Source organism: Haemaphysalis longicornis, unplaced genomic scaffold (genome assembly GCF_048455015.1).
Source record: "Haemaphysalis longicornis isolate Haplotype H1 unplaced genomic scaffold, Haemaphysalis longicornis Haplotype H1 scaffold_1, whole genome shotgun sequence".
In the NCBI taxonomy this organism is placed as follows: domain Eukaryota; kingdom Metazoa; phylum Arthropoda; class Arachnida; order Ixodida; family Ixodidae; genus Haemaphysalis; species Haemaphysalis longicornis.
Window position 1 is genome coordinate 24,258,670 of NW_027526203.1, and position 26,847 is coordinate 24,285,516.

The 26,847-nt window shown below is 48.1% G+C and overlaps 1 protein-coding gene across 1 annotated transcript in view; it reads right to left on the reverse strand.

Moving 5' to 3' along the window:
• LOC144175534 (tRNA (34-2'-O)-methyltransferase regulator WDR6-like) overlaps window positions 1–26,847 on the reverse strand; it is a 161,844-nt gene that overhangs the window by 100,449 nt on the left and 34,548 nt on the right. Inside the window, exons 5-8 of the mRNA XM_077704610.1 lie at window positions 26,461–26,596; window positions 20,388–20,666; window positions 7,898–7,960; window positions 4,566–4,613 (exon numbers count right to left, since the gene is read on the reverse strand). Of these exons, the coding sequence (XP_077560736.1) occupies window positions 4,566–4,613; window positions 7,898–7,960; window positions 20,388–20,666; window positions 26,461–26,596 (526 nt within the window). The remainder of the gene's footprint in view (window positions 1–4,565; window positions 4,614–7,897; window positions 7,961–20,387; window positions 20,667–26,460; window positions 26,597–26,847) is intronic.

Consider the following 26,847-nt stretch of genomic DNA (forward strand, 5'->3'; position numbering starts at 1 on the left):
GCAAACAACCGGAAGTGACGTAACCCGAGCGCGGCAAACCTACTGCCCACTTTTCTTCATGCTGCCCACGTCCACTGCTTAACCGGAAGTACGTCACGATGAAAGGGACGCAAAAGGGACGTTTTCAAAAGGGACAGTTACGAGAATGCCGCCCCAGCTGTGTTCCAACCTTTTTTTTTTGTGCTCCTGGTGCGTGCCGTACGATGAGCCAGTACATGAGCTGCACAGACGGTTTTAAACTGAAGGTGGTGGAGCATGCGTTAATGCACATGGAAGCCACGCGGCTGGGCGGCACTTCAGTCTTGACCCACTGCGCGTACACTACGGAGAAAACAAGGTTTTTGGTCAGTGAACAAGGATCATCGTGTGTTTCGTGGGCCCAAAAAAGGGAAGTTTCCAGGTGTGAGAAAAGAAGTTTTGGAGTGTCTTGACGGCACGAAAGACGGTGCACTGTGGGCCAACTATGAATGTGAAGCCGCAAGGGACTTCAGTGAGGAGGACAGCTCCATGGCGAGTAGGAAGCCACTGGCACGTTCAGAATAAAAAAAAAATTCCATTAAATAATCACCCAGGTTGTCTTTACGGAAATGGTAAAGCTCTGACGCGCTTCTCTTAGCAACCTTATTGTGCGGAATTTGAACTTTAAAAAATATGTTGAAATTTTTTCCTGCGTAATGAAGCCTCCCCCCAAATGCATGCCGAATTTTCTGGAAAAAAAGTCGGTACATTACGCGATTAAATACGGTATGTACTATCATACGTTCCTACAGCACTCTACTACCACACTGATCAGAAGCAGATGTTTCTGACTGTGCTAGGTTTTCGCATTTCCAGTCACCTTCCAGTGCCAAGTGCACCTGAATTGGTGACGTTTTCATTTTCAGGTTACTCAAAGACGAGTAGTTCAATTATGGGGCTCCCTGTTCGATTTGAGCAGTCGCCTGGCTTGCCAGAAACCAGCCAAGAGCTACCGCAACACTCCTTTCAGTCACAGTTTGAGGTGAGTTCAATACCAGGCATGTGGGTCCTCTGCCTTGCGCCCCACTTTGCGGCACACTGCCAAAGGGGGTCAGACAACAGGCGTCATGCCCACCAAGGAAGAGGCGATTACAAAATGGAGCCAGGGCTCCAGAAAATAATGAAGTGGTAGCATTCCGTAACATGCTGCTTTTCCACGTATTTTTTATGCTTAAAAACAGCGTGAAGGGGGGCGGGTGCATTTGTTATGTGAGAGTTAAAAAAAATGACAAATTTTCATGGCTAATATAAGTTGGGCATTCATTATGTGAGTAAATACAGCATATGACAAACAAAAGCGATCAAAACCATTATCCCCAACAGAGGGCTTCAACATTCCTACGCCTTTACAGCTTCCCCAAAGTGGCCAGGCACAAAATAGTAGAGCCTCGTTAATTCAAGTGCCAATACCTGAAGATTTCCCAAGAGCCAAAATAAGGTACAACAACATTTCGAAGTGGGATAATTCTCGAGTGACAATGTGACGGTGTCAACCGCACTCGAAGGGCACCTGAAGGCTCAATAGCTGTTTGTTCTGGGGATTAACCGAAATATTGTCACGAAGACAGGGACGATGCAGTTGTGTTGAATGAGAAACACGTTTATTGGAGCGAACTTGTGCTCTCCTAACAACTCAAAAGAATACAGAGACGGCGAAGCAGCGGTCAACAAAGTGACTTGCACAGGCGAGTGTCGTCGAATCGAATGCCCCGGCGTCCGCACTGCAGGCCTTTTATCTTTCGGCGCGCGTGGTTCTCGAAACGTCGATTCGCATCGAGAACATAGTAGATCCAAGAAGATCATTCTGGGCCGTTCACGTTAGATCGGAACGCTCTCCCCATCACAACAGATAACGCATGCGGCACAGAAAGAAAGAATGGAACACGCGCTTCCCTTGGCGCAGAGATAACGCAGACCGGCGCAGCCGGGCGGTAAAAGCAAAACACAAATAAGCAAACCCAATGTATGGTTCGCGGCAATATTCCACCTCTTGTAGATTCCCCGGCCTGTGTTCAACAGCCAATGATGCCTTGTATGCTCATGTTTCCCATCCCACCTTCCTTGCATTTCTTTTGTGACGTTACAGGACATGTCATAGAGTTCCCAGAGCACGGCAGCAGGCCTTCCTTCTCAACATTGCTTGGGTATTACCACGGCCAAGATGGCACCACAAATACCCTCCTTTTTGTTGGCTTTCAGCGTTCGTGACGCCACTGAAGGTTCACCATCACCAGCCCACGCTTTTTGGAAGGAGGGGACACCAAGCTAAAGTCGCAAATGGGGCCCACAATTGTGACACAGTGGAGCCCGGCACCTAGAAGCTAAGTGCTGCCATGCAGTGCTGCCATTTGACCAAAAGTGTCGAAACCACCCGTGGAGTTGGCTGTCAATAAAGCTGATGGTTGCTCCCGCAGAACTGCCAACTGCGTTATGCTGGCTAGTGTGTACACATGCCTCGGTAAAAATGGGCACAGCAGGTTCTGGTGTCCCCCTGCAAAACCCCTTGACCCCGAAAAAGAAAATTTCATTGTTCTCACTTATTTGGCATTATCTGCGCTAACAACTGCTGCGCCTGCAAGTTGTACATTTCTACTCTCAAAACCGCAATCCACTGGAATAGGCGAGCTTCCTTTTACACTTTAAGAGTAAAAGTGAAGATTTAAAGGAGCCATGAAGAGAAAACACAAGTTTGGTTCATTCAAAAGATTGCCTGGTTAGAACCATACCGACACCACTTTTAACGTAAACTTCACTCAAATAAGCTACATAATTAGGAAAAGAGGGGATGGCCATGCGACCCACTAGCTCGTTTCCCGCAACAGAACCTATGATGTCATACCAGCCAGCTCTGCGATTGGCGGAGGGCGGCAAAAGCAAACGCAAATTAGGCAGAGCTTATAAGCTTGTCGAACGAGCTATTTGCGCTTAAATTTAGGGCACATTCTTTTTAAAGCTGTAAGAATAGCGGGACAAACAGGGGAAGTTACGAAAGCACACGTAAACATAGAAGTACCAAGATTGATGCAAGCAACGGTGTCTTACGTGACCATATTTGTCGAGCGAGCACTATGTCTCACGAAACGATTATTTTCTCCCTGAACAAAAACAAGCCAGGTTTAAATACGGTCAAAAACAAACCAAAGGCAGAAAACGGCTTGCCACGGTATGGTGGCGCCATCTAGATTCACAAACAGTAAACAAGGCTCCGCAATCGGCTGCAGAGCGGTCAGTTCCTGTGATGTCATTGCAGACCACGAAAACGCACGATTCTGCGGGAAAATAAAAGTTTTAACCTAAATTAATTAATTTCTCAGGGAATAAAGCATCGTTTGCATTCGGACAAGCGCTGGGGGCGCTGTAAAACACGAAATCTTTCGAATAACACAAACTTGTATTTTGTCATCATGGCTCCTTTAGGGGCTTACCTCTCATGATGGTTAGCGCAAGCAAAAACACAGCACAGGAACAGTGGGGACAACACAAGCACTAACAACTCTTGTGCCATTCCCATTCTTCTATTCCCGTGTTTTTGTTTGCGCTGACCATCGCGAGCACTTTCCAACTCACCTAGTTTGCTACCGTATTGTGGCTCCCCTCTATTCTTTCGAACCCAAGAAGCACCTTTTCCCTGCATGAGTGCAGATATACCACAAAGGGCACAGTTTTTTAAAAGAGTACTGACACGAAATTTCAAAGCTCAAAAAACTGAGTAAAAAGATTCCTTTGAACACGGAGATGCCCTTTTGGAAGTTTAAACCGTAACCATTCAGTAGAGCACATTTTAAATCAATTTTAATCCTTGAGCGCACGAGAAAGCTCATCCGCGCCATCGAGCAAGCTCATGACGTCATCTGCACTTCGACCCAAACGGCCGATGTCAGGGCTCCCGTGACGTATTGAGGCGGCCACGGTGCTGTTGGCGCACGCTTTTTCACCCTGTGCACACGTCCCAGTTTTTGGGACGGATGCCACGTGCAACTACGGCCAATCGGGCCGGTCTGGTGCGCGCGCACCTAGATTGGCATTGGTTGGGGTGTGACGAGAACAGTGCCGTCAAATGTGCCTTCCCATTATGGTAGCTGCATCGGTGTTTGTTTCACCGAAACCGAAGCTGACATGGATGAACAATAAATAATTATTTATGCTGCGTTTGACAATCCAATGAGCCATTCTATGATTAGTGGGCTCATAGGTACCTATAGCCACGAAAAAAACGGAACACAAAAATTTCGTTCGTCGTCTTTTCAGGGGAAAAAAAATGCCGCTATCACCATGGTAAAACCTTGAATAACGCTTTCCCCACTGAGCACGGGAGAGCAGCAGCAATGTGAAAATAAGCAAAAACAGAGCATCTGCAGCTATCCTGGCTGCTGCTCGGGCCTCTCTTGTGGCTGACAAATTGCCACTGCTGCTGAAAGTCGCAGCCAAGAAAGAGCCCCTTGCAGAGAGAAAACTCAAACCTGCGCAAAACTGTGGCCAGCCACACTTGGGTAGCATAGCTGAACACGTGAGGGAGTGAAGAAGCAGGGAACTTGGTGGACACTCACCACAAACGTCTCGTCTTGGTTGACAGCCAGGCACCAGACGCTGCCTCCCTGGGCCAAGAGGACAGGAGGTCATGGGGGCGGGGAACCTGAACTAGGGGTGGGTGCAACTGCAACTTTCGAGTATTGATGTCAATTACCCGGTATGCCAATGGGCCCTAAGCCAAATAGCACTATGAAAAAACTCCTCAGTGTTTTCGAATAACTACGAAAGCAAAAAATGCTAAAATGCTAACGGGCATTTACTTCAATGAACTTGAATGCATGAAACTATGCCTTGTTGAAGACTGCAAATGCCCTGTTAAAATTCCTGAAACATGCGCAAGACATGAATGGGGAGTCTATGAATCACTTGGAGATTGTGATCGTGCACGGTAAGTGTTGGCTTCGTACTTTACGGAAAAGAAAAAAGAAAAAGCATTACTGGGTATCAAAGCTTGTTTACGGTCACCAGAAGCAAGCGGCATGAAATTATTTCAACAACAAAGAAAAAAAAACTCACAAGTTAAACCAATGATACTGCATCAGATTACTGAACGAAGCTGTTTCAGTTTCATTGGATTGCACATATTCACAAAACAAGAAATATGACTGGTACATCAGCACTTCCAATGGGTTGTGAATGCGAAAACATGAATTTCCAGTTGTATGCCTGAGGCATCTTGCTTCTGCATCACATCGTCAATGGGCTTTGTAATCTTGCTGCTTGGAACAATTTGCCTTGCACTTCACTTTAATGCTTTCGAATTGCATTGACCTGACTTTCATATATGCACTGCACCGTGGCTCATTCCTGCCACCGCAAAATGGAAAAGTTGACAACGATGTTGAATTTTGCTTGTCTGTTTGCTCGTTTGGTCGAGTTTGTTAGTTCCCTTCCGGCCGTGTACTGGTGTTGACGGCTATCCCTCACTACTCCCAAGTTCAAGCTTGCGCGATCGAAGACCTTGCGCTATTTGTCCACACCATCTCTCCCTACCACAATTTTTGTTCATGGACATTTCCTGGCTCGAGCACCCCCACGCCGCGAGGCATGCAGGGCATGTATACTACAGGTAGAGGTAAACAGCTTCGCTATAACATATATTCGTTAGACAAAGGTGTAACTAGTTGGACGCCAGATGTATCGCACTTTCAGGGGCCACAATGGACTGCCACAAACCCACACTGGCTTCTTCCACTAGTGATTAATGGGCTCTCCTGCAGTGCACCGGTGATATGTGGCTAAATGGCAAGAGGCAGGTGCTTTTGGGCAGCCCCTGTGCACTGGTGAAGCTCGCTTCCAGACACTGCAAGTGCCCACCAATAATCGCACACTCGTGCCAATTTTGGATTCGGCTCTTTTTGGATTCGGCCCTTCAGGAAAACAATCTTGCGTGTGCAGCACAAGTGCGTATTGAAAGCAAAAATTCATGAATAAGGTTTGTACAAGGAAAGGGACCAGCAAGGGTTGGAAAGTGAAAATGGTACTATCAATCCATGCGGGCATGCCTAACCAGGCCAACTATTCAAGCATGGCAATGCCGCAACCATGTGCAGGGTTGTTTTCTTAGAGGTGACATGAATGTTCATGAACCTTTCATTTACAGTTCCATTTTATGAGGGGATTGTTTTTATCACATAGCCTGCCAGAATATCCCGCCACACCCTAATTACACTAATACCGAGGGTAATCAGGGCCCGCCAAGCTGTTCCCAGCATTTTCTCCTGATTACCTTGTGTACTATTCATTATGCAAAAATAAACTGAAATTCAAGTACACTGAAAAATTTGTGGTTGAGGTCACCATGCGAGCTGAAATTTGCCTTCATATAAAATGTGATACCATGAATGAAAGTAAAAGCAGCAGGACGGCTTCTGTATGCTTTTTTTTATGCAACAGGAAAAATGTCCAAATTAATGAGCCTTTTATTTTTTTACAGGCTATATATATATATATAGATATATATACATCGATTGCGTCTAACTTTCCAATACAAACATGCCTGGTTACTGCAGCCACTGAAAAGTTAATTAATCAATTTTAATTAATTAAGCCGCCTACATCAATAATTACCTCCTAATTAGGTGTCCCCCTGGGCGCATAACCTCACTGTAGAGGTCTTCTTCGCGGAAATCTAAGCGCCTATTAAATGCAGAGCATTTCAGTAACTCACGATGTCACCCGCGTTGACGTCCGTAGTCGTAGTCCGCACCCCTCCCCCTACACTATATAAAAAAAAATACTATCCGGCGCTTGGTTTCGACCCCTCGACCCTGCGGGCGGAACGCGAGGTACATGGTGCTTTTCCCACTGCGCCACAAAACCGACACAGAATGAAAGGCTACGAACGCGCCTTATATCCTTGACTCATTCAAACTACGTCAAGAAGCTGCTGATACAACGCATTCACTACCACCAACTCCCCAAACACTAAACGTTAACGCAATACACCCACCCCCTATGCGACGCATTTACTCGAGTCCCCCTCGCGGGGAGATGGGCCCAATTTTTTTTTTTTTAAAACCTGTCGACTTAACTTTGATCACCCTGTATGTATGTGTGTATGTATGTAAACATACATACATACATATATATACATGCATATATATATATATATATATAGTCGGTACTGCAGCATGATTGAGAAAGTTTAAATTTCAGCTTTCTTACTAGATATCGCTTATTAATTGCTTCAGTTTGAAAATTTATTTTTCACTATGAGTTGCTCGTACTTGAACAAACTCATGATTCGCTTCACATTCACGTTGAAAGCAAAAATCCCTATTCACACACCCCGACTCTTTTCCAATGCCCCTCTGAAGAAGTCATTGAAGGGAGTACCACAGTGAGTACCACGAGCGCATACCGCAGTGCCCCAAGATGCATGGAGTTTCATACTAATATACACTAGAGGGAAATCTGCCGCCACTGTCTACGGGAGCCGCGCTTCGGCGAGCGTTCCGTCATGTACCGGGCAGGCGCATTTCACTTGTCCTTGGAATGGCTCATGAACAGGCTGAAAAGTTGGCTCTGGCTGCAAAAAGCAACAATATTACTGCAGAAGGTTCATCAAACTTGTTTTGTTGTTATAAAATTGAAGCTCCGGGAAGATAAATTTGTCAGTGATTATGTAGAAGCTTCATGCACAATGAACAAGAAAAAATGTTACCCTTTCTTGTTGATTTTGGCTTCAAGACAAAAAAGAAGCCATATGGCTATGTAATCCAAGTAGGCGAGGAACGTCGCTAGCGGCAATGGCGCCGCCCACAGCGGCCCGCGACTGCAGCGACAGATTTCCCTCTAGTATATATTAGTATGAAACTCTATGCCGAGGGGTGCAACATTCGCTTACCCCAGGTGATGACATCCGGCTCATGAGGTTTCCTGGGCAACCCCAGAAGCACACGTGGCCGTCCTGAGTGTCAAGAGGCAAGAGGGACAAAGCTAGGGGTCAGGTACGGTTGCAGAAAAACCCCCAATGAAAACATTAAGAAATACAAGATAACAACTGGAAGCTGCCAAGTGCTCAAGTAGCAATGACCCCTCCACATGGTCCCCTACTGTTCCGTATTCTCAATAACAAGTAGTCTGCCCTGAATCGGCCTCATTTTAGCCGAAATGCCCCGTCACTTACCCCTTACAAAGAAGCCTATGTATGTTTGAATTTGAATTTTGAATTTGAATTTGAATTTATTTCATTTTGTGTTACAACAAGAATGTATACAATAGAAGATTTCAGAAGGAGGTCCCAGAGTCAGAGACTGAAGAGGGGACCTCCTCTCCCTCTCTCATTACCTCCTCTGGTAATGAGTAAAAGAGTACAAAGTGCCAGTAATAAGTACCTACTTGACGGTAATTCAGAGGTTGAGCTATTACACATAACAGAACCTCACTGTTGAGTTCACACACTCACGACTAAGAACACTGAAGATGTCCAACAGAATTACACCAGTCCTTTTTACTGGTGCATGCATTTTTGCACAACACACTATCTCAACAAGTACGTCAGGTGTCCGACATTTAGGTCAGATATGTTTTGCAGCCAACAGTACGTACATACACTAACAAGTGAGCACACCCACAGTTCCTGAAGAACTAAGCCAATTGGAAGGATGTCTTTAGGAGGTCTTTACTCCTTTTTCTGGAAAAAATGCATATTCGCTGCGGAAACCTTCTAGGCCCCCATGCCTCGTTCACACATGTGGTTGCTGCTAGCTGGTAGGGTGGGTCGTCATCTTGGTCAGTGGCCTGTTCACATGCGTGCTAGCTCCCTTGCTGGCCGTGTGGCCTGCCACACTCGCAACATTCTCTAACTTGCAAGCAAGGACGCCCAAGGATGGACCCTCATAGGTCTCCCACCGAGCACCCTCTCTCACAATGGATCCACCTTTTAGAGCGAGACGAAATATGATCTGCGAGTGGTTTCGGCAGGGGGAGTATGCTCACAGATTCTGTTGGTACTGGTCTGTTCAAGGTCCCTCGTGCATGCGCAATGAAGATAGTATAATGCCGGTGTGGAGAAGAAACAACAAAGCTTTGTTGTTTAGAGTTTGTTTTTGTTTTGTTTTTTTGTTTTTGCTGATGACAGTAAGCCAGCTAAACAGAGCAGGACAGAGAATGCAATGACGGCTGTGATGACGCATGCACTACGGCAGCCACACATTGAGGTGAAGTTGCATTTCGAGGCAAAATACTTGCTTTACCCGCACCTGAAATTCAGATTTATCACATTTAAAAAAATCTGATTTATCAACTATTGAAAAGCTAATATTATACACTGGAACCCCAGTAATACGCATTTCAAGGAACCTCGCGAAAGCGTTGTATGACCAAGGTGTCATATGATCGGGGTACAGGTAACTGCCGCCCTAGTAGGCGGTCTCACGCGACAAGTGGGCTAAGAACCTATTTAAATTCATATATATTTAGAGCGTTCTCGCGTAATTTGCAAACACCTAACTGAAATCCCAAGTTTCTAAAATAACGGCTATTTGGTGCCCCTCCTTCACTGCAGAATCCGCACTAGCCCGCCAGCCCTGTGCCTCGTGCGTGCGATCTAAGCTGGAAAAGCCGACGCGGTCAAACAATATGAGAGGGGAAAAGACGAGAAGAGGGTGGCCAAGGCCACAGGCGAGTTATACAGAAGAGGGCAAACGAGTGAGGAAAGCAGGAGTTCGGTCATCGCCGTGGGGCATTGCGCAACGTTTTTCACGTTCGTTGGGTCGATGGGAGCTTTACTGGCTTCACACAGTCTACCGGGTACCTGTACTCTGACTTCTCGTGATTGCGCATTAGCACTCTGCTGCCGCGTAGGGTCGTTGAAGGCTCCTGCTGTGCTGTGTGTTTATGCCGAGACGCAAGGGAAACCCGAGCCGACGCCGCGCAGCCGACGGCTCGGCCCGCCCGACGAAGGAATTACGAGGGCGCGGACCGGGGAGGAGAACCGAAAAATAAAGGCACTCTCAGACTGAATGCCAGACATGTCGGTTGTACGTTTCTCGTGCTCCGCGAACACTACATGGTGACAGCGTACGTTCGAACCTGCTACGAAGGCACCAATGGAAGGGTCGCAAGCCCAGGAAGGAAAAATGGTTATGTCCAGTTTTCAATGCAGGCCTCCGGAGGAATTTACTTTCGCAAGCCCAAGTGAGTGGCCGCAATGGAAGCGGCATTTTGAACGTTTTCGCATCGTGAGTGGCCTCGCCTCGAAATGTGCGGTGGAACAAGTCTACGCATTGGTCTACTTTATGGGCGACAAGGCAGAAGACATCCTTGCCTCATTCAAGTTGGCAGAGGAACAGAAGAACAGCTACAACAATGTCTTGCAGGCGTTCGAGAACCACTTCGTAGTTCGAAGAAATGTTGTGTGTACGAAAGAGCAACATTCTTCAGAAGAGAACAGCGGGAAGGAGAAGGTGTCGAAAAGTTCGTCACTGAGCTACACCCACTGGCCAAGTTGTGCAGTTTCTGAGAATAATGACGAGATGATCCGGGACCGGATAGTAGTGGGCATCAGGGACCGCAAGCTGTCTGAACGAATGCAGCTGGACGCCCAGCTGACCCTCCAAAAGGCCACCAACATGGCGCGACAGTCTGAAGTCGTAAAAGAACAAGCTGTTACACTCCACGGATACAAGAAACGAAACGTGGACAGAGTCGGCCAGACTTGTAAAATGACTGTATCTCCAAGAAATCGAAAGGGGTCTGCAACACGAGACAAGAAGCCGCCTGAATCCGAAGCAAAGCAGTGTATGTTCTGTGGCAACTCGCAGCACACTACAGGGAAGTGCCCAGCATGAAACGCTACGTGCAACAAGTGCCACAAAAAGGGACATTTTCCCCGTGTCTGCAAAGAAGGAGCATCAGTCCGCGAGATCGTCCGTAGCAACGATGCATTTCTCGGAGCCGTCTCATCCAGCTGCGACGAAAAGTGGATGGCTACTGTGGACATCAATGGGTCGCCCGTCACCTCCAAAGTGGACACTGGAGCTGATGTGACTGTGATTCCTGTGAAAACGTACCGGCGATATTTCAGGGATCTTCATCTCCAGAAGCCAGACAGGTTTTGAAGGGACCCAATGAGCGACAACTTCCTGTTTCCGGCATGATAACGGCAGACATGTCATACCGCGACACGTTGATGAAAGGAAGCATCTACGTTGTGGATGGTCTTCAGATGCCTCTCCTGTCAAGGAAAGCCAGCGAAGAACTAGGCATTGTAAAACGTCTTGATCAAGTCATCATTCAGAAAAGCGAAGCTGTCAACCCACAGGGTGAGTTTCCCAAGCTGTTCTCCAGTCTTGGTAAAATTAAGCTCGCATACAAGATCAAGCTTAAAGAAGATGCTGTAATGTTGGTGTTGACCACTCCTTGGAAAGTTGCCATACCATTAATGTCGAAGGCCCAAACAAAACTTCAAGAGATGATTGAGCTTGATGTTATCGAGCCAGTTGAGGAGTCAACAGAATGGTGTTCTGGAATGGTCATTGTTCAGACACCTGACGGAGATGTACGCATATGCGTAGACCTGACTGAGCTAAACAAGTTTGTAGAGCGATAACTTCACCCTCTGCCTGTCAGTGAACATGTCCATGCGCAACTTGCCGGAGCCCAGTGTACTTCTCCAAAGTCGACGCCAATTCAGGATTTTGGCAGTTTGAGCTTGCGGAAGAGTCTTGAAGCATGACCATGTTCATAACGCCATTTGGCAGGTACCGGTTCAAGAGACTACTGTTCGGAATCAGTTCAGCGCCTGAATTCTTCGAAAGGAAGATGTCACAGTTTTTGGATAACCTGGAAGGCGTCGTGTGTAACATGGATGATATCCTGATCTACAGCAGGACACAAGCAGAGCATAACGCCCGTCTCAGAGTGGTTCTGGAAAGGTTACAGAAACATGGCGTCACGTTGAACCGTGAAAAGTGCGAGTTAAATGTTCAAAGGGTAAAGTTCTTGGGACACATTGTTGATAACCAAGGAATTCATGCCGACCCGTCAAAAGTGCAGGCTATCATTGACATGAGACCACCATCAAACACTCAGGAGCTGAGAAGGTTTCTCGGAATGGCAAACTACCTGATGAAGTTTGTCCCGAACATGTCAGAAATAGCTCACCCCATGAACGCTCTTCTAAACGCGAAAAGCAAGTGGGTATGGACCTCAGCCCAACAGAAAAGCTTCGAACTGCTGAAGAAAAAGCTGTCTGAAAGTCCAGTTCTATCAGTATTCGACCCAGAGAACATGACTGTAGTTTCAGCAGATGCCTCATCCTTCGGGTTAGGTGCAGTTCTGCGACAGAAGCAGAAAGATGGAGTCTATCGACCTGTAGCGTACGCATCCCGTAGCCTGTCAGAGACAGAAAGGTGGTACGCTCAGATTGAAAAAGAAGGCCTTGCTGTGACCTGGGCATGTGAGAAGTTTCAGGAGTATGTCACTGGATTACAGTTTACCATGTGGTGTGGGTCATACTCCGACGATCCTCCGCACGCGGCTGCCGTGTAGACGGCGCCGGCGTGGGAGGCAGGCAAGAGACAAAGACAACCGACGCCAACCTCCAAGGGGGGTTTATTCCCAAAACCTCACTTAGCTGGCTCCGTCTTCTCAAATCCCGCGTTGCTCGAGCGGCAGGAGTCGTTCGACTCGCCGCTACCGGTGGACGATGGTCGGTACAGGCTCGAAGAGGAATTCGCCGGGTCGCTCTGCCGCCGCCGTCTCGTCGTCTCATCCTCGCTCGGAGCGGCCGCCCGCCGCCGCCGAGCGCCGCAGTCGAAGTCCCCGCTCTCCGCAGCCGCCTCTCCGCCGAAGCCACTCCGCGCGCGCCGGTGGCGCCACCTCGCGACGCGCAAGCAAACCCCTCTATTCTTGCCGTGGCCGTGTCGAGGCCACGTTCTTGCCGTCTTGTTGTGCAATCCCGCGCAAGCCGCGGGCCCTTCGAGCGCGTACCAAGTCGTAACATAGAAATTTTTTGTTGCGTGTGATAAAATCAGTTTCATTGTTCTTTTTTCGCTTCCTGTTTTTGCAAGGATTGCAAAGCGTGGAAGCAGAAAGACACATGGAGTAACATATATCTCTTCGTGTTTTGATCCTTCGCGTTTCTGCAGCGTTTTTAGATGTTCTCAAGTATGTACCCACTCATCGAAACGACAATACTATTGGGCTATCTCTTTTAGCGTTCTGTGCATTACAGAGCAATAAACGGATTCATTAAGCGTAGTCTGAATGACGCGTACTTGGTTTCTTTCAGTTTTTTATTGTATTATCAATAGACCCGCAGCAGCCCGTCACTACACAGCTACCGTATGTGTGGTATTTACAACTTTGCTTTAAGAAAAGAAGCAATATAAATTTAAAAATCCGTAAACACGACGGCGCAGCGCTTGTGCCAGAGCACACAGAAGCCGTTGCCGTTCGCGGCCGAAGTCTACGGTAACTTACTTCGAAAAATAAAACCCCATTGAAGGCAGGTGATAAACACAATTACTGGACTATTCATCGCTAACTACTACGAAAAAAAAAACACACTTAATCAGCGCGCAGACACCAAAAGCAGCGAGCGTTTGCACGCCAAGAGCTGGCAAATACGCCGCACGCGCGGCGGCTGGATGACCTTCGTGCGGCGGTGGCGCCTGTAGTGGCGCGCGCGGTCCCTATATGAAGCGAGCGCCGAAGTTTCGTGACCAGTAAAGCATTGAAGGACTCTGCTTCCGCTAAATGGCTGTTTGCGCGACATGCCGGCAGGTGCTTTGTCGTCTGCAAGGGCGGTATTTTGAGTGCCTGAAACTGAATAACCACGCATTGCACAGAGCTACCGGTCACGTCGCAGTAGTTCTCATGGTACCTACCGTATAAACCGGAATATAGGTCGAGTTTTTTTCCAAAAAAATCCGCACTAAAGTCACCCCTCGTCTTATATAGCGGTCATTGGCAGAATGTAAATCGTTGTCTGGCGACAATGTGCAAGCGTAGTCCGTCGCCAATCGCCATCGGCATTCGTGTCGGACTGCTCTCTCGCTCTATCAGGCCTTTATTTCATTTCCCTTTTCTGTACTTTTTCGTCTTTTACTCGTCTACTACGCGTGCGTGCGTACATTTCTGTACGTCTCTGTTCCGAGATGAGTGGCGGCAGTCGACGCCAGTTCATCGCGGCGTTTAAGCTGACGGCGATTGAGTCAACGACTAGAATGGGAATATGGCGGCGTAACGCCAGTTAGGCATTTCAGAGAAAAGAGTGCGGTACTGGCGGAGCCAGAAAGCTAAGCTGTGCGCGTGCAACCCCCGAAACCGATCGTTCTGTGGACGTCAAGCGGTGCAACCCGAGTTGGAGAACAAAGTGGCGGACTTCGTCCGGGAACTTCGTCCGGGCACTTCACTCACGATTGCTCCGGAGGCCATGCGCGGACCGGCTCCGCGAACTGTACAATAAGTGGATAGCCGGCGACAACAAAAAGACCTATACGGGCCAGTTGCGACCGTGTCAAGCTGGGTGTCCTTCTCTGGGCAGTCGCTGCCCGACAACATGGTTACACGAGCGTTCAGGAAGTGCTCCATCAGCAACGTGCCTGATGGCATGGAAGATGACAGTGCGAAGCAGTCATCCTCGAACGACTCTGAGAGCTCGGACTTGTGACTTCGGCAGGCATAGTTAGTGGCAGTGACGGACGAGCGTCGAAAATAAATATAGACAGTGTGAGTGCGCTTCTGTGGCGAATTATGATTTTGTCAACTTTTCCCACCTCAAGGTAGGGGGTCGACCTATATACCAGGTCGACCTATAATCCGGTTTATACGGTACTACACATTTCGAAGGCAATCCGCCTCTTTCACAACCCCACTGCGCATGCGCAATCCCCTAGCGGCCAAGTCCCTAAGCAGTCCGGTAGGGGCAGCAGACGACATTCCCCACAGCTCCCGCACAAGCGGGAAGGGGTCGTGGTTGTATTTACATCGTTTGATTTTTTGTGTGTGCTCGTTGTGCGCGGAACAATGCCCACAACTTGTGCTGCGTTCCGCTGTAACTCGGAGTGCCGAAAAGGGAATGGTGTCGGCTTCTATCGCTTCCCGTCGGCCGCACGCGATCTGCTACGGCGGCTTGCGTCGCTCGCGTCGGCTCGGGTGATGGGAACTTTAGGCTTAGCATCCTGGCGGATATTTGATCGCTGCTATCTGTGCAACTGCGAATGACAATCCGCAACACAACTTTTCACTACACTATCATCCCATTTCTCGCATGTGGAACTCTATTTAAGTTATAACTGCCGTTTGAGCGATCGGTGACCAAGACATCTGCGTAGCCTGTTTCGATACTTCCGCGCAGATATCGCCATCTCTCGGCCGCTCGGCGCACCGCGCGCCGCGGCGACCGGTTAGCGCATGGAGGAAGAAAAACATCGGCAGATATATCTGATCGCCACTTTTAAAATAAGCCCTGACAACAATCCCTAGCACAATTTTTCACCACACTAACACCTACTTTCCCGCATGTGGAACTTTTTAGCAATCAGATTGATTCAGAAGAGCAGCGACAAGCGCGGTTGCTACCGTGGTCTGCGCCGGTTCGAGCCGCTGAGTGTGCCGAGCTGGCAGGCGCGGCCGGCGTGTGCGCGGACTGTTTCCGAAGGCAGAAAACGCTTCACGATTGCTTGCTTTATCCATTTCTTGCGAACATACGCGCAGAATCTACAAATTCAGCTCAGCGATCATCGTAGTTTACCATGGAGCAAAAACAGTGGGCGGAGCGACGCCGACGACGCATCTCATGCGCGCATCGGGCCGTCTCAAATTCAAGCGTACGACTAGTCGTGGCGACAGTCGTAACGATCAGTCGCATGCGAATCGCGTGTACCAATCGTACATGTGTCCAGCGCTTAAAGGCATTTTGCGAACTACCGGCCTTTGTTGAGCTGGCGATCGCACTTCATGCCAGACGACTCCAAGTACTGCTCGCTCTGCTACTCGGACGGCACACGGATCTGTCCGAGATTTCTCTGCCAGCCCTCATTCAGTGATAAGAAGCCGCCTGGTATTATGTGATGACCAGGGGCTGTCATCTTAAGGCGTTATAACACCAACACAGAAGAAATACTTCGGCTGCTCCTCGCCGTAATGTGGGATTGCCGTGCATACAACGAGAACGCAGCCGGAGGAAACGCCGGCAAACCCTACAGCTTCAACTTCCGCTAGGCACGCTAGGTGGCAGCACACCGCAATGAAAGAGGCGGATTAACCAGGGTGAAATTTGAGTGCAGTTGGCCTTTAAGTGTCGAGCATGAGCCCGAGAGTCGGTATGGTGGCTGGGTGTATCGACAGAAATTGAAGAGCTTGTTCGTCGGTGTACACAGTGCGTTAAAGAACAGGGATACAGCCATGAGTCGTTCATAAGTCTGATTTTCCCGATTGACCATGGCAGAAAGTTGCCATGGACATGTTTCACTGTGGAGGGAAGGACTACTTGCTTGTGACCGATTAGTATTATTCAAGGTATCCTGAGATCGCCCTGCTTCCGAGAATGACAGCGCAAGAAGTCATCAAGCACGTGAAGTCTATTTTCGCAAGGCATGGCACGCCTGAAACAGTTTTCAGCGACAATGGACCTCAGTTCAAAAAACTTGATGGCTCTGCTTTCCGCCAGTTCGCGGATGAATGAGGCTTCGAATACGTAACATCAAGCCCCAGGTTTCCGCAAAGCAATGGCTTCATTGAGGCAGCCGTGCGGATCATAAAGAAGAGCCTACAGAAAACGGGGGACATTTATGTTGCTCTTCAGGCGAACAGAGCCACGCCACTTGCAAATGGCTTTAGCCCTGCGGAGTTGTTAATGGGACGGTGTCTGAGAATGTCTGTTCCAGAAGTGTCTAGTTCGCTAGATCCCACTGGGGTCGACAATACAGCGCTCCGGGCGTAGGAACTGCGCCGAGCAGCCCAGCAGAAGAGAAACCATGACAGAAGGCATGGGGCTCGGATCCTCCGTGATTTAGAGCCGGGAGAAACGGTGTGGATAAAGAACCAGAACAAGACTGGAACGGTACTTTCATCGGCGAGGTCTACAAGGTCTTACATTGTGGAGACAGACGCAGACCAACTGAGAAGGAACCGAATCCACTTAGCCCCCTGTCCCTGAGGTTGAGGTTCCACACTCGTCGAATGAATCAACGCCTGGGAGAAAACCGCCAGCTTCGCAAGATGCAAGGAGACGTGAGGTGGGAGAAGCGCCAGTTCACGACGACCAAAAGCCGCCAGAAAAAAATGAACCCCAGGGAAGCTCATCTGCCCTACAAGGCTACAAGACACGGAATAGACGCATAGTCAAGCCTGTCCAACGCTTGTTAAAGGGAAGGCTGAGAGGGGAAGATGTGCTGTGTGTTTATGCCGAGACGCCGGCGGCGGCTCGGCCCGCCCGACGAAGGAATTACGAGGGCGCGACCCGGGGAGGGGAACCGAAAAATAAAGGCACTCTCAGACTGAACGCCCAAACGTGTCGGTTGTACGTTTCTCACGCTCCGCGAACACTACACCTGCCCGCCAATCCCCACCCGCTTGCTGGAGTCTGTTCTGCAAGTGGTCGGACCTGCCGCGGACTGTTTACCTTTGCACATCAAGCAGCGCCAAATGGGAATTAAGAAATAAAGGCTGGGACGAGATGGCAAAGCAGCGTAAAAGGTGGGGAAAGTGCCGGTTTTTCCCCGCCAGCATTTGTCGTATGAAGCAGACCGCGTGCACCCGAGCGTTGTAAAATCAGGGCTTTCAATGCATTGTTTGCATGGGAAGTTTGCCGGGACCATGGTGATCCATCGTAAGAACAGGGTCGTCGTAAAACTGCGTGGCGCATAATCGGGGTTCCACTGTACAAGCGAAAATAGTGAATAAACATGAACCCTAGGCATACAATCTTTTTCATGTGTCCTCTCATGTAAAAACACTGCCAGTGAACGGCACTCTGTTGGGCAGAAAAGCTGACCACATCGCTGCGCTGTCAACTGAGCCGGCTCAGCAGGCCGAGTCGGCTGAGAGTCACACCGAGCAGGCTCCTTTTGCTCTCGAGAGAACCCGAGAGTGCCTCGGAAGCTCTAGGGCACACCAGCGGCCAGTGCCAAAGAGAAAGCCTCAAATTGAGATATGCTCACGGGCACTCCGGCAAGGGCAGAATAAAAATGAGCATCGGCGTCTCCATTGTGTTGTCAGCATATGCCAAACACAAAGCGTGTCCACTGCACATGGCACGGTAGTCATCTATGCCATGCATCTCGAGTCTTACTGCACAAATAGTGGGAGCTTCTTTGGGAAATTCCATTCCCATGCTACTAACAACTTTTGGGAGTGTTCCTGGCACCGTAACATGCCAATTCTGACTGCTGAAATGTACGAACCCCGACTTAAAGCTGCAAGGAGGACTTTGTTACATCAAGGTTTGACTGTGACGGGAAACAGGAATGCAAGCCCCAGCAATGCCCTGATTCAATTCAGCGTACCCTGCTGGGTTGGCAGCTTCGACGCAGCAGCCTCAAGAACACACACTTTTCAGTGAACACGATTCCGAATGAGAAAGAGCCTATTAGTTCACGCTTAGCAAGCTTGCGAAGCCTGCTTGCTGCCCTAAATTTCTCATATTTACTTCACATGCACTTAGTGAAGGCTGCTTATAGGTCCAGGCCCAGCAAGCGGGCATGCCCTGCTGTTTGGCAGTTGGATCCATTCGAGGCTAGTTGAAGGACTGAGGATTGCTGGTCTGAAACGACCATTCAGATCTTTATTCTTTTTTTCTGTTGGATGCAAGTTTTTCCACTGGATGCAAGCAGAATGCTATTCAAATATTAGGAACTCGCTAATGGCGAACTAGTTATTAAGTGGCACTGCCGTCTGACCAAAAAGCTAGGTGGTAATGACTTTGTAGCGAAAATGAGGCAAGTGCTAGAAAGTAGAGGGAGTGTAACAGCAGTAAACTTGTTTCTACCACTTCCCTATCCACCTCATAATGTTATATGCTGCACTATTAAGCAGTTTGGGAACAATGTTAAATGTTCTGGACAAGGTTTGGCCTGACAATGCAGAAGCTAACGTACGCTGCTTCCCAAGGGACATGCAAATAAAGCCTCACATGAAAACAGCATACAGCTTTGCTTTAGTATTTAACACTTTCCTTCCCACGCCTATTCAAATCGATGGTAGATTATCGACGCTTTCAAGTTCAAATTTTGATGTTTTCTCTTCTGAATTTGGTGGTTTCTGAGTGCCCTCTGAGAGCTGGCACCATCTACTGAGTAGTAGAGACACTTACATCCTCTTTGCTTTTGTTTTTTCATGTGAAAGCGCCGCCGGAGTCATGTAACGGCGCTTGAAGATATGGCAATGATGTCGACATCGCACGTGACCGTACCGCAGAAAAGCCACATTTCCAGCGATTTGGACGACCCTACACGCGAATTTTTGGATGATATTAGCAACACTAACTCCGAGGACAACTTTTATTCATCAGATTTTAGTATGGAAAGCGAAAGCGCATAAAACCAGTCGGAACCTGATATCCCTGATCAACCCAAGCCCTAGAAAATGCAAAAGCATAAAAACTGTAACTTGTGCTACGAAGAAATAAGGGTGGAGCAGAAAACCAATGTTTTCTGCGATGCATGTACAGCCAACCTATGTTTCACAAGTTTGAGGAACTGCTTTTCCCAGTGGCACGAAACCCTAGGGCTAACTTTTTTTGTTTTTTTTTGTAAGTCAAAAAATTTATTGTTAGGCACTTTATATTTGCAGAAGTTTTGCACTGCTTGTATGTGTACAAAATGTATATCTTCAATTTTTTGTCTGGTTTTTCTGGTTTTATTTTGCTTATTTTTTGTTTGTCACAATATTTTTCTGAAAAGCTTTTCTTATTTTTTCTCGTAAATATTCTTGTTGGAAACAATTACCATTGCAAAGGAAATTTACCCTTCTACATTCTGATGCCATACACTGTTACATATTTTCTGTGACCGGCGAAAAATTATTTGCCAGACTACCCAAAATCACTGCTTTTCCTGCAGGCAGGAAAGCGTTAAACATGCCTCAATAGAATTTCTCTTGACAATGCTGCCACAACCAAGCATTTGTGCACAAAAGGTACAGATGGTGGGGTTTGACGGTGCAGAACATCAAGTGAGCATGCGTTGGCTTCACACAACAAACAGCACACAAAACAGCAACACGGTTAAAGGGACAACAAGGACCCTTGTAAGGGACAGTTCGCAACCTTTACCCATTCACACTGCAATGCCACATTCATTCGACCACCCAGCATCTGAGACACTCGAAGAGGGAGGGGGAGACAGCGGGGACTACGCCCCCAATGTCAGAGGAGAGGGCCTCACCTCGCCCACACTGACGTAGCAGTTGTGCAGGATGGCAGCCCGCCAGACACGTGACTCGTGGCCATAGAGGGCGTGCACCGAGCTGAACCACCCGGCGGCCAGCTGTGCGGGGCCGAGGGGCTGCTGGGTGGGGATTCTGCTGCTCAGGGCCCCCTCGCTGGTGGCCCCCGTGGCGGGGGTGGCCGCGTCGTGGAAGCGGTAGATGCGCAGCGACCGGTCGTCTGACGTCGAGCACAGCAGCCGCTGGGGCACGTGCAGGCTCACCGAGAAAATGGCCCCCTGCATGCACGCGGGGGGATAAGACGCTCCCAATCCCCAGGAAGCTTGGCCAACAAAAGTAAGTCTTCCATAAACAAACTTTACTCATTCAACAAAGAGCCAAAACACGGGTTTGTACGGATCTACTGGAATGCACTGAATCAACTCGAATCGTGTCCTGCAGCTGACCTGCAATACTGCATGGTCAGCATTCAGTTTTTGGCAAGAGGTTGTCCAATTGTGCCGTGCTTTCCTCTATTTCTGGAAAACAGAGACCGGAATGGGAAGAAAAAAAGTGCGCACGTGCTGTATGACTTTTATCCAAAGGGAGTATTACAGAGACACGGTCACACGTCAGCAGCTCACTAAAGCCTTTTTGCATGTCAGCTAGGTTTTACACATGGAGCCATATAACAAGATAAACAACGAACAATATGCGGTACACTGTGAGGTCTACTTTTCACTGATTTACCAACTTTCGGTTCATAAACCAATTTTAAATAACACGACGACGCCTATTTTTATTCAATTCACCCCAAAATGAAGTCCCTAGTTTGGATGGTGACAGACTGTGGCTGAAAATGTCCTTCATGTTGCAGAAAGTTTATTATAACGAGCCACCATGATTGTACATGCAGAGATGAAGGCCATCAGAGAATGCATGTATGTGGAACTCTAGATGTAGTCTTTGCACCTCTCTGCTGTCAAGCTAGCAGAAATGTAGCAGTAAATATTACTAAAGCACTGCCATGTTGAGGAAGCCACTCTTGAAGTGTAGCACTGGAAGGAACGTGGCAACGGGGAGTGAAGGCCTTGAATTAAAAATGAACGTGTGCTGCAACTACCCTTCTAGTCCACATTTGATTGCGGGGAGAACAAGTTAAACCAATATCCCCATCCCAATTAAGCGTAGACTCACAAAAACGTCCAGGAACTTCTGTTCAAGTAGTGAGATATATAATCACTTATGAGAGCAGAACAGTACCTGGAGACTGCCGCCACCAGGCAAGACTGTACAGCCCGGTACACCAATTTTCAAGCACAATAATGGCTACATAGTTGCTGCTCGCCTGAAAACCTGTCAATGAGGGAAGCAGTCTTGTGCGACCTCAGAAGGACACCCCGCAACTTTCCAATTTTGTTCTTACCCATCCACTTTGTAATGACAAATATTTCATTGCAGAAAAACATTCTGCATGTGTTTAAAATTGGGGGAGGAAAGGGACGGCAGTGGACTGCAGCCCCCTTTCTCTAATTTGGCCCAAATTTTTGCCATTAAGGCCAAATTGGGGCCACATTGGCCCTAATTTTAGGAAAGGCATTGCCAGTCAACTTCGGCACGACACGGTCCACTTTAGGGTCCTGCCCTCAGGCTGAAGATGAGTTGGTCATCTGGCATCAAGCAAACAGGAATGGCAGAGTGTGCCAAAGATAAGCCTTGACAGCAATCTAATACGCTTGCGCTGCTCTTAACATACCCGATTACTAGAAGTTGGCGAATATTCGAAACTGTCAAATCCGCGCAACGCAACACTTCATTTGGCTTCAAATTGAATAGCACTATTCGAAAACGCTGAATACTTTCAAAGTCTTTTGAAGTTCGAAAACACCAAGGGGCATGTTTCAATAAACTCGTGTACATAAGATTATGCCTCGTTGAAAACAAAAAATATCCTAACAAAATACACAAACAATATCTTCTTAACAAAGCTTTGAACAAACTATGGTAGTTGGGCTCCGGATGTATTGCACCCTAAGTGCCTGCAATCAGCGGCCGCGAACATGAACCGGCGTTATCTGCTATCACAATGCCCCGCAACGCCCCGGCTTTCCAGCAATGCCCCGGTGATGTGCGGCTAAACGGCAAGAGGAAAGGAGTTTTTGGGGAGCTCCTTTTATCTCCTAGACAGCAGCATCAGCCCAACTCACCACTATGTTTCTCTTTCCTCATCTTGATCGTTAACACTCTCTAGACAAGAACACCTAGCTACGTACCACTCACATAGTCCCCGAGTCCCCGGTTTTCTGATCAAATGATGTGCAAAGTGCGGACATTTTTTTGACAATAAGACGTAAGAAAAATAACGAACTTGTCCAGCTTCATGCTCCCAGACAACGAGATATAGCTTTCTTGACAGAAAGGTGCTCACACTACGGCACTCCCTCAGCTAGTTTGTGCCAGAGCTCGTCGATGTAGGCAGTTGCGAAACTCCGCGTCAAAAAACGGCCCGCACCTGCTTTGGATCATGCATACAATGGTGCCACGGCGGCCACCACGTGCACTATCCAAAAAACAAACTAATTATTCAAACTGCCAATTTAACGTTAAATTTTGTTTTAAAGTGCATAATTCTTTATTTTTTGTGCTTAGTAAGTTGTTAATTGCTATCTTAACTCCGGTTTTCAGGTTGCGATTGTTTCTGCGTCCGAGCATCTACCTCGACCAATTGGCGCTTGTGCGGGCACTCCGGCACAACATAGGTCCGACCTGAAGTACTAAATTTGCAGTTATCGTTTGGCCTACAGCACATTGTATGCCAAAACTAATCCAGTAGCCGATCAAGCAGCTCTAAATAATCATTTTCAGCTTGCATAAAGCCGTCGAAGCGATTTTTTTTTTTTTGCCCCCACAAGATTGAAGAGGACGCGCAAGCGACGGTTGACCCTACAGTCGCATTTATTTTTACTACTCCTGCTTCGTATGTATATAAAACACTTGCATAGTTGCACACATTGAGCTACTTTGGCATAACAAATTTACGTAAGCACTCAAAATACCATTTTTCGCCCAGGTCGTCGAGCGCCAAAGCAAGTTGTATAGTTTACTTTGTCACCAAAAGATAGCGCCACTGTAAAACAAGATCCAAAACAGCGGACCAATCGTAGGGCCACTTTTTGATGCATGGGGCCTACGGGGAGTTTCGCAACTCCTATATCAAGTAACTCTGGTTTGTGCATGTTCTTTAGCACGCACTTATGCCAATTTCGCATACCACACCACCACACCATGAGGTCACAGGAATGAGGGTTTAAAAATCTGGCTAATTATTCACGCCTAGCGTTGCCCCATATGCTGGGTTCCTTTTTTAGAACTGATATGAACGTTCACGGAACTGCTGTTTATGCTTTTTTCTAAGAGAATAGTGTTAATCACATCATCAAAATATATACCCTCATTACACTTAATATTGAAACACATTATGGCAGTCACCACGCAAGATAAAACTGGACCCTTATAAAATATAATATCATCAATAAAGCTAAAACAGCAGGATAGCCTCTGTATGTCTGTTTTATCACAGAGAGAAATTCTGACCCTTTGAAACAAGAGTTTCATTTCTGTTCTTACTAAGGCATGCTTGCGACACTGTAAATTTCTGTTTCCTTGTTCAAACCACTCAATACTTGCTTCGATTTGCAACTACTCGAACAAAATCATCATTTGCTTTGGAACTAAAAATCACACATCACTACCTGTTACGCACCGCGTTTGAAATGCAGACATTTTTTATTCAAACTTTTGTGCACGCAAACTGTATGTGCTATTTGTAATTCTAAACGTGCAGTACTTCTCTTTTCTGCGTCCACTTCCAGCAATACCAGCTGCTTTGCATTTAAAGCCATGTCTGCCGCTCCCCCCTCCTCTAGAAAAATGCTCGTATGTGAATGCTGTAGGAAACGAAAAAAAAAAAGTAAATATGTGCCTAGGCTTGAAATAGTCGTGTCCCCAAGACAAACCCCCAAGTACCAGGCCTTACCCAGAATAATGGAGCCCCTCAATGAAACAGCCTCCATGCCAGCAGCAACGAAGCACTTGTGAAAGCATCAATGTGGGCTTGTTGGTAGTGATGATAGTGAGAGATAATTTCTTAGTGCACGGGCTGTGTGGACCTTTAGATCCCCTTTACATCTCCCCATAAGCGCGGCCTTCAGCCAGCACGCTGACAGGCGAGATATGCCCCACCGCCGGAGTCGCTCCCCCTGAGCCTGGAACTTTCCTCCTTGGCCCCGCACCTTTCTAAGCACGGTGTGTACATGACACGGGGTGATCGAGAAAGGAGATGTTGGTCGTTAACCGCCTTGCCGCCACCTCGCGCACGTAGGCTCCTTAGGCCTACTTCCCTCAAGGCCAACTTGCAGCCTCGGCAATCCCTGCTCTTATCATGGAGCAAGAACAAGACCGGAGTGGAAACGACGCTTCCTAGCGGGCCAGATGATGGCACAAGCGCTTGGCCTAGGTTCAGCTAGCAGCATCTGTCACAGGAGACGGGGCTTCATGGCTGCCGTGATCAGCATTTCACTGCGCAGCCCCGGAATGAATTCAGGTTGCTATCATTTTGTCCATCAGGTGCCGCCACCCTCTTCTTCGCCGTCGCAGCTACGGAGCTTAGTAGCCCGCGTTGGTTTTCATTGTGACGTTATCTGGTTGCTTGCCCATACCTGCCGCAGTGAGCCGTTTCCCCTCCTATTTATATTCTTGCTCCTTGGTTCTTATGGAGCCGGCCACTGAGACATGCATTGGTATAGTGTAGTTCTTCGCCCTGTCGCGGCGATCAATATGCCCAGCGCCACTCGGCCAATAAAGCCTCTGGTTCGTCCTGGCCCTTTGGAGACTGTCGTTGCACTGTTGGCGAGTCGAACCTGTCGTGGCATCCCTCGGACACCAAGAACTCTTGGGGGATGCTGTTGCCTACCATAGCTAGCTAGCTGGGGTTTCAGCGCTGCCCCTTCATGCCCACGCTGGCATCTCAGGGTACAGCCAACCCCCTTTGTATCCCACAGAGCAAAAGAGGCGAAAGGAGGACACATGACGGGTGCTGGATATGCTGGCACCAGCGCTTGTCCTGTGTATTTCTTGCGCTCCATTCACTTGTGCTCTGATACGTCTTGCAATGAGAACTGTGCGTGCAGCGGTGGTTCCATATTAATGTACATCGGCTTGTGGATCACCTTCCGAGCTGCACTGCCGGGGCCGCGGTGATCTTGTCCCCATCATTGATAATCATCCACTGCATCACTGAAGCCATTACACAGCTTAGGAAGACCTCAGGCTTTTTCACGTTACACAGACTTCATCAACGATGGCACGTTTCACCTTCTTTGCTAAAACCGATTTTTCAGTTGACATGCCAGCATTTTACAAGGTCGTCAGTAGGCAATTCACCATGAAAACAAAGTGACCAAAAGGAAAGAGAGTATGAGAAATGCAGCTTGCCACAATTACAGAACTGGAACCAGCAGCACTGGACAAAGTTACCTTGTGTCTTGCAAGGAAGCATCCCATTTCCCTGCACTCACTCCAGGCACAGTCTGTATACTGTGCCTACTCTGCTGCTTTTTTTTTTAGCTGACTTCAACTCTTAATGACCATTTCACACAGAATTTGGTGTATCCTGAGCAACTTTTTTCATATGCGATACATGTTGGCACTAAGAAATTTTTTAAAGGGTGTTCGTAATGGGAAATGAAGATTTGTTTGCTATACAAACAGCACATCGTTTACACAGGGCTCCCTATAAGTGGGATATACTGTACTAAGAAGTACATTTATGATGAATAATATGTGAACCCGTCTAAGTAACTAATTTAGCTACCCAACAAACAATTGCAAAGTTTCACATAGGTGCCCTGCACCAATGTTTGCACAACTTTTACCATCACCGCGTGTGCACTATGGGAAACTGTCAGCTACACCGAAAAAAGAAAAACCATATGCAACCCCGGACTCCTTACTGCCCACCTTCATGTGCTCAACACAAGCAGCCCCAGGGGCGCTCTGCTCAGTTCATCGGCAGCAGCTGCCTCGACTCCTCACCTGGTGGCCGCTGAGGCGGTGCAGGACGGGTGCAGGCGAGGGCTGGGAGGGCGCCCAGAGGAGCACCTCTCGGTACACCGTGCCCACCACGGCTATGAGCTGCTTCCAGGTGGTGCCCACCAGCTGCGCTGCGTACCTGGCGTCCCCCACGCACGAGTCAAGGAAGAACCCTGCCCAACAGCTGCTGCCGAGATGCCCTCACCCCTGATGCACGCTGCAGAATTGATCCCCAGCTGCCTTACTTGCCCTTTCCGGGTGGGGACAGCTGGAACCCCATTGGAGCACTCTTTGGAGCACTCATTGGCACTAAATACAACATTTGGAGGCTGCAAAAGGTCACTACATTCAGAAAGTTTGGGGGGCAAAAAAAAAAACAGCACAGGAAAA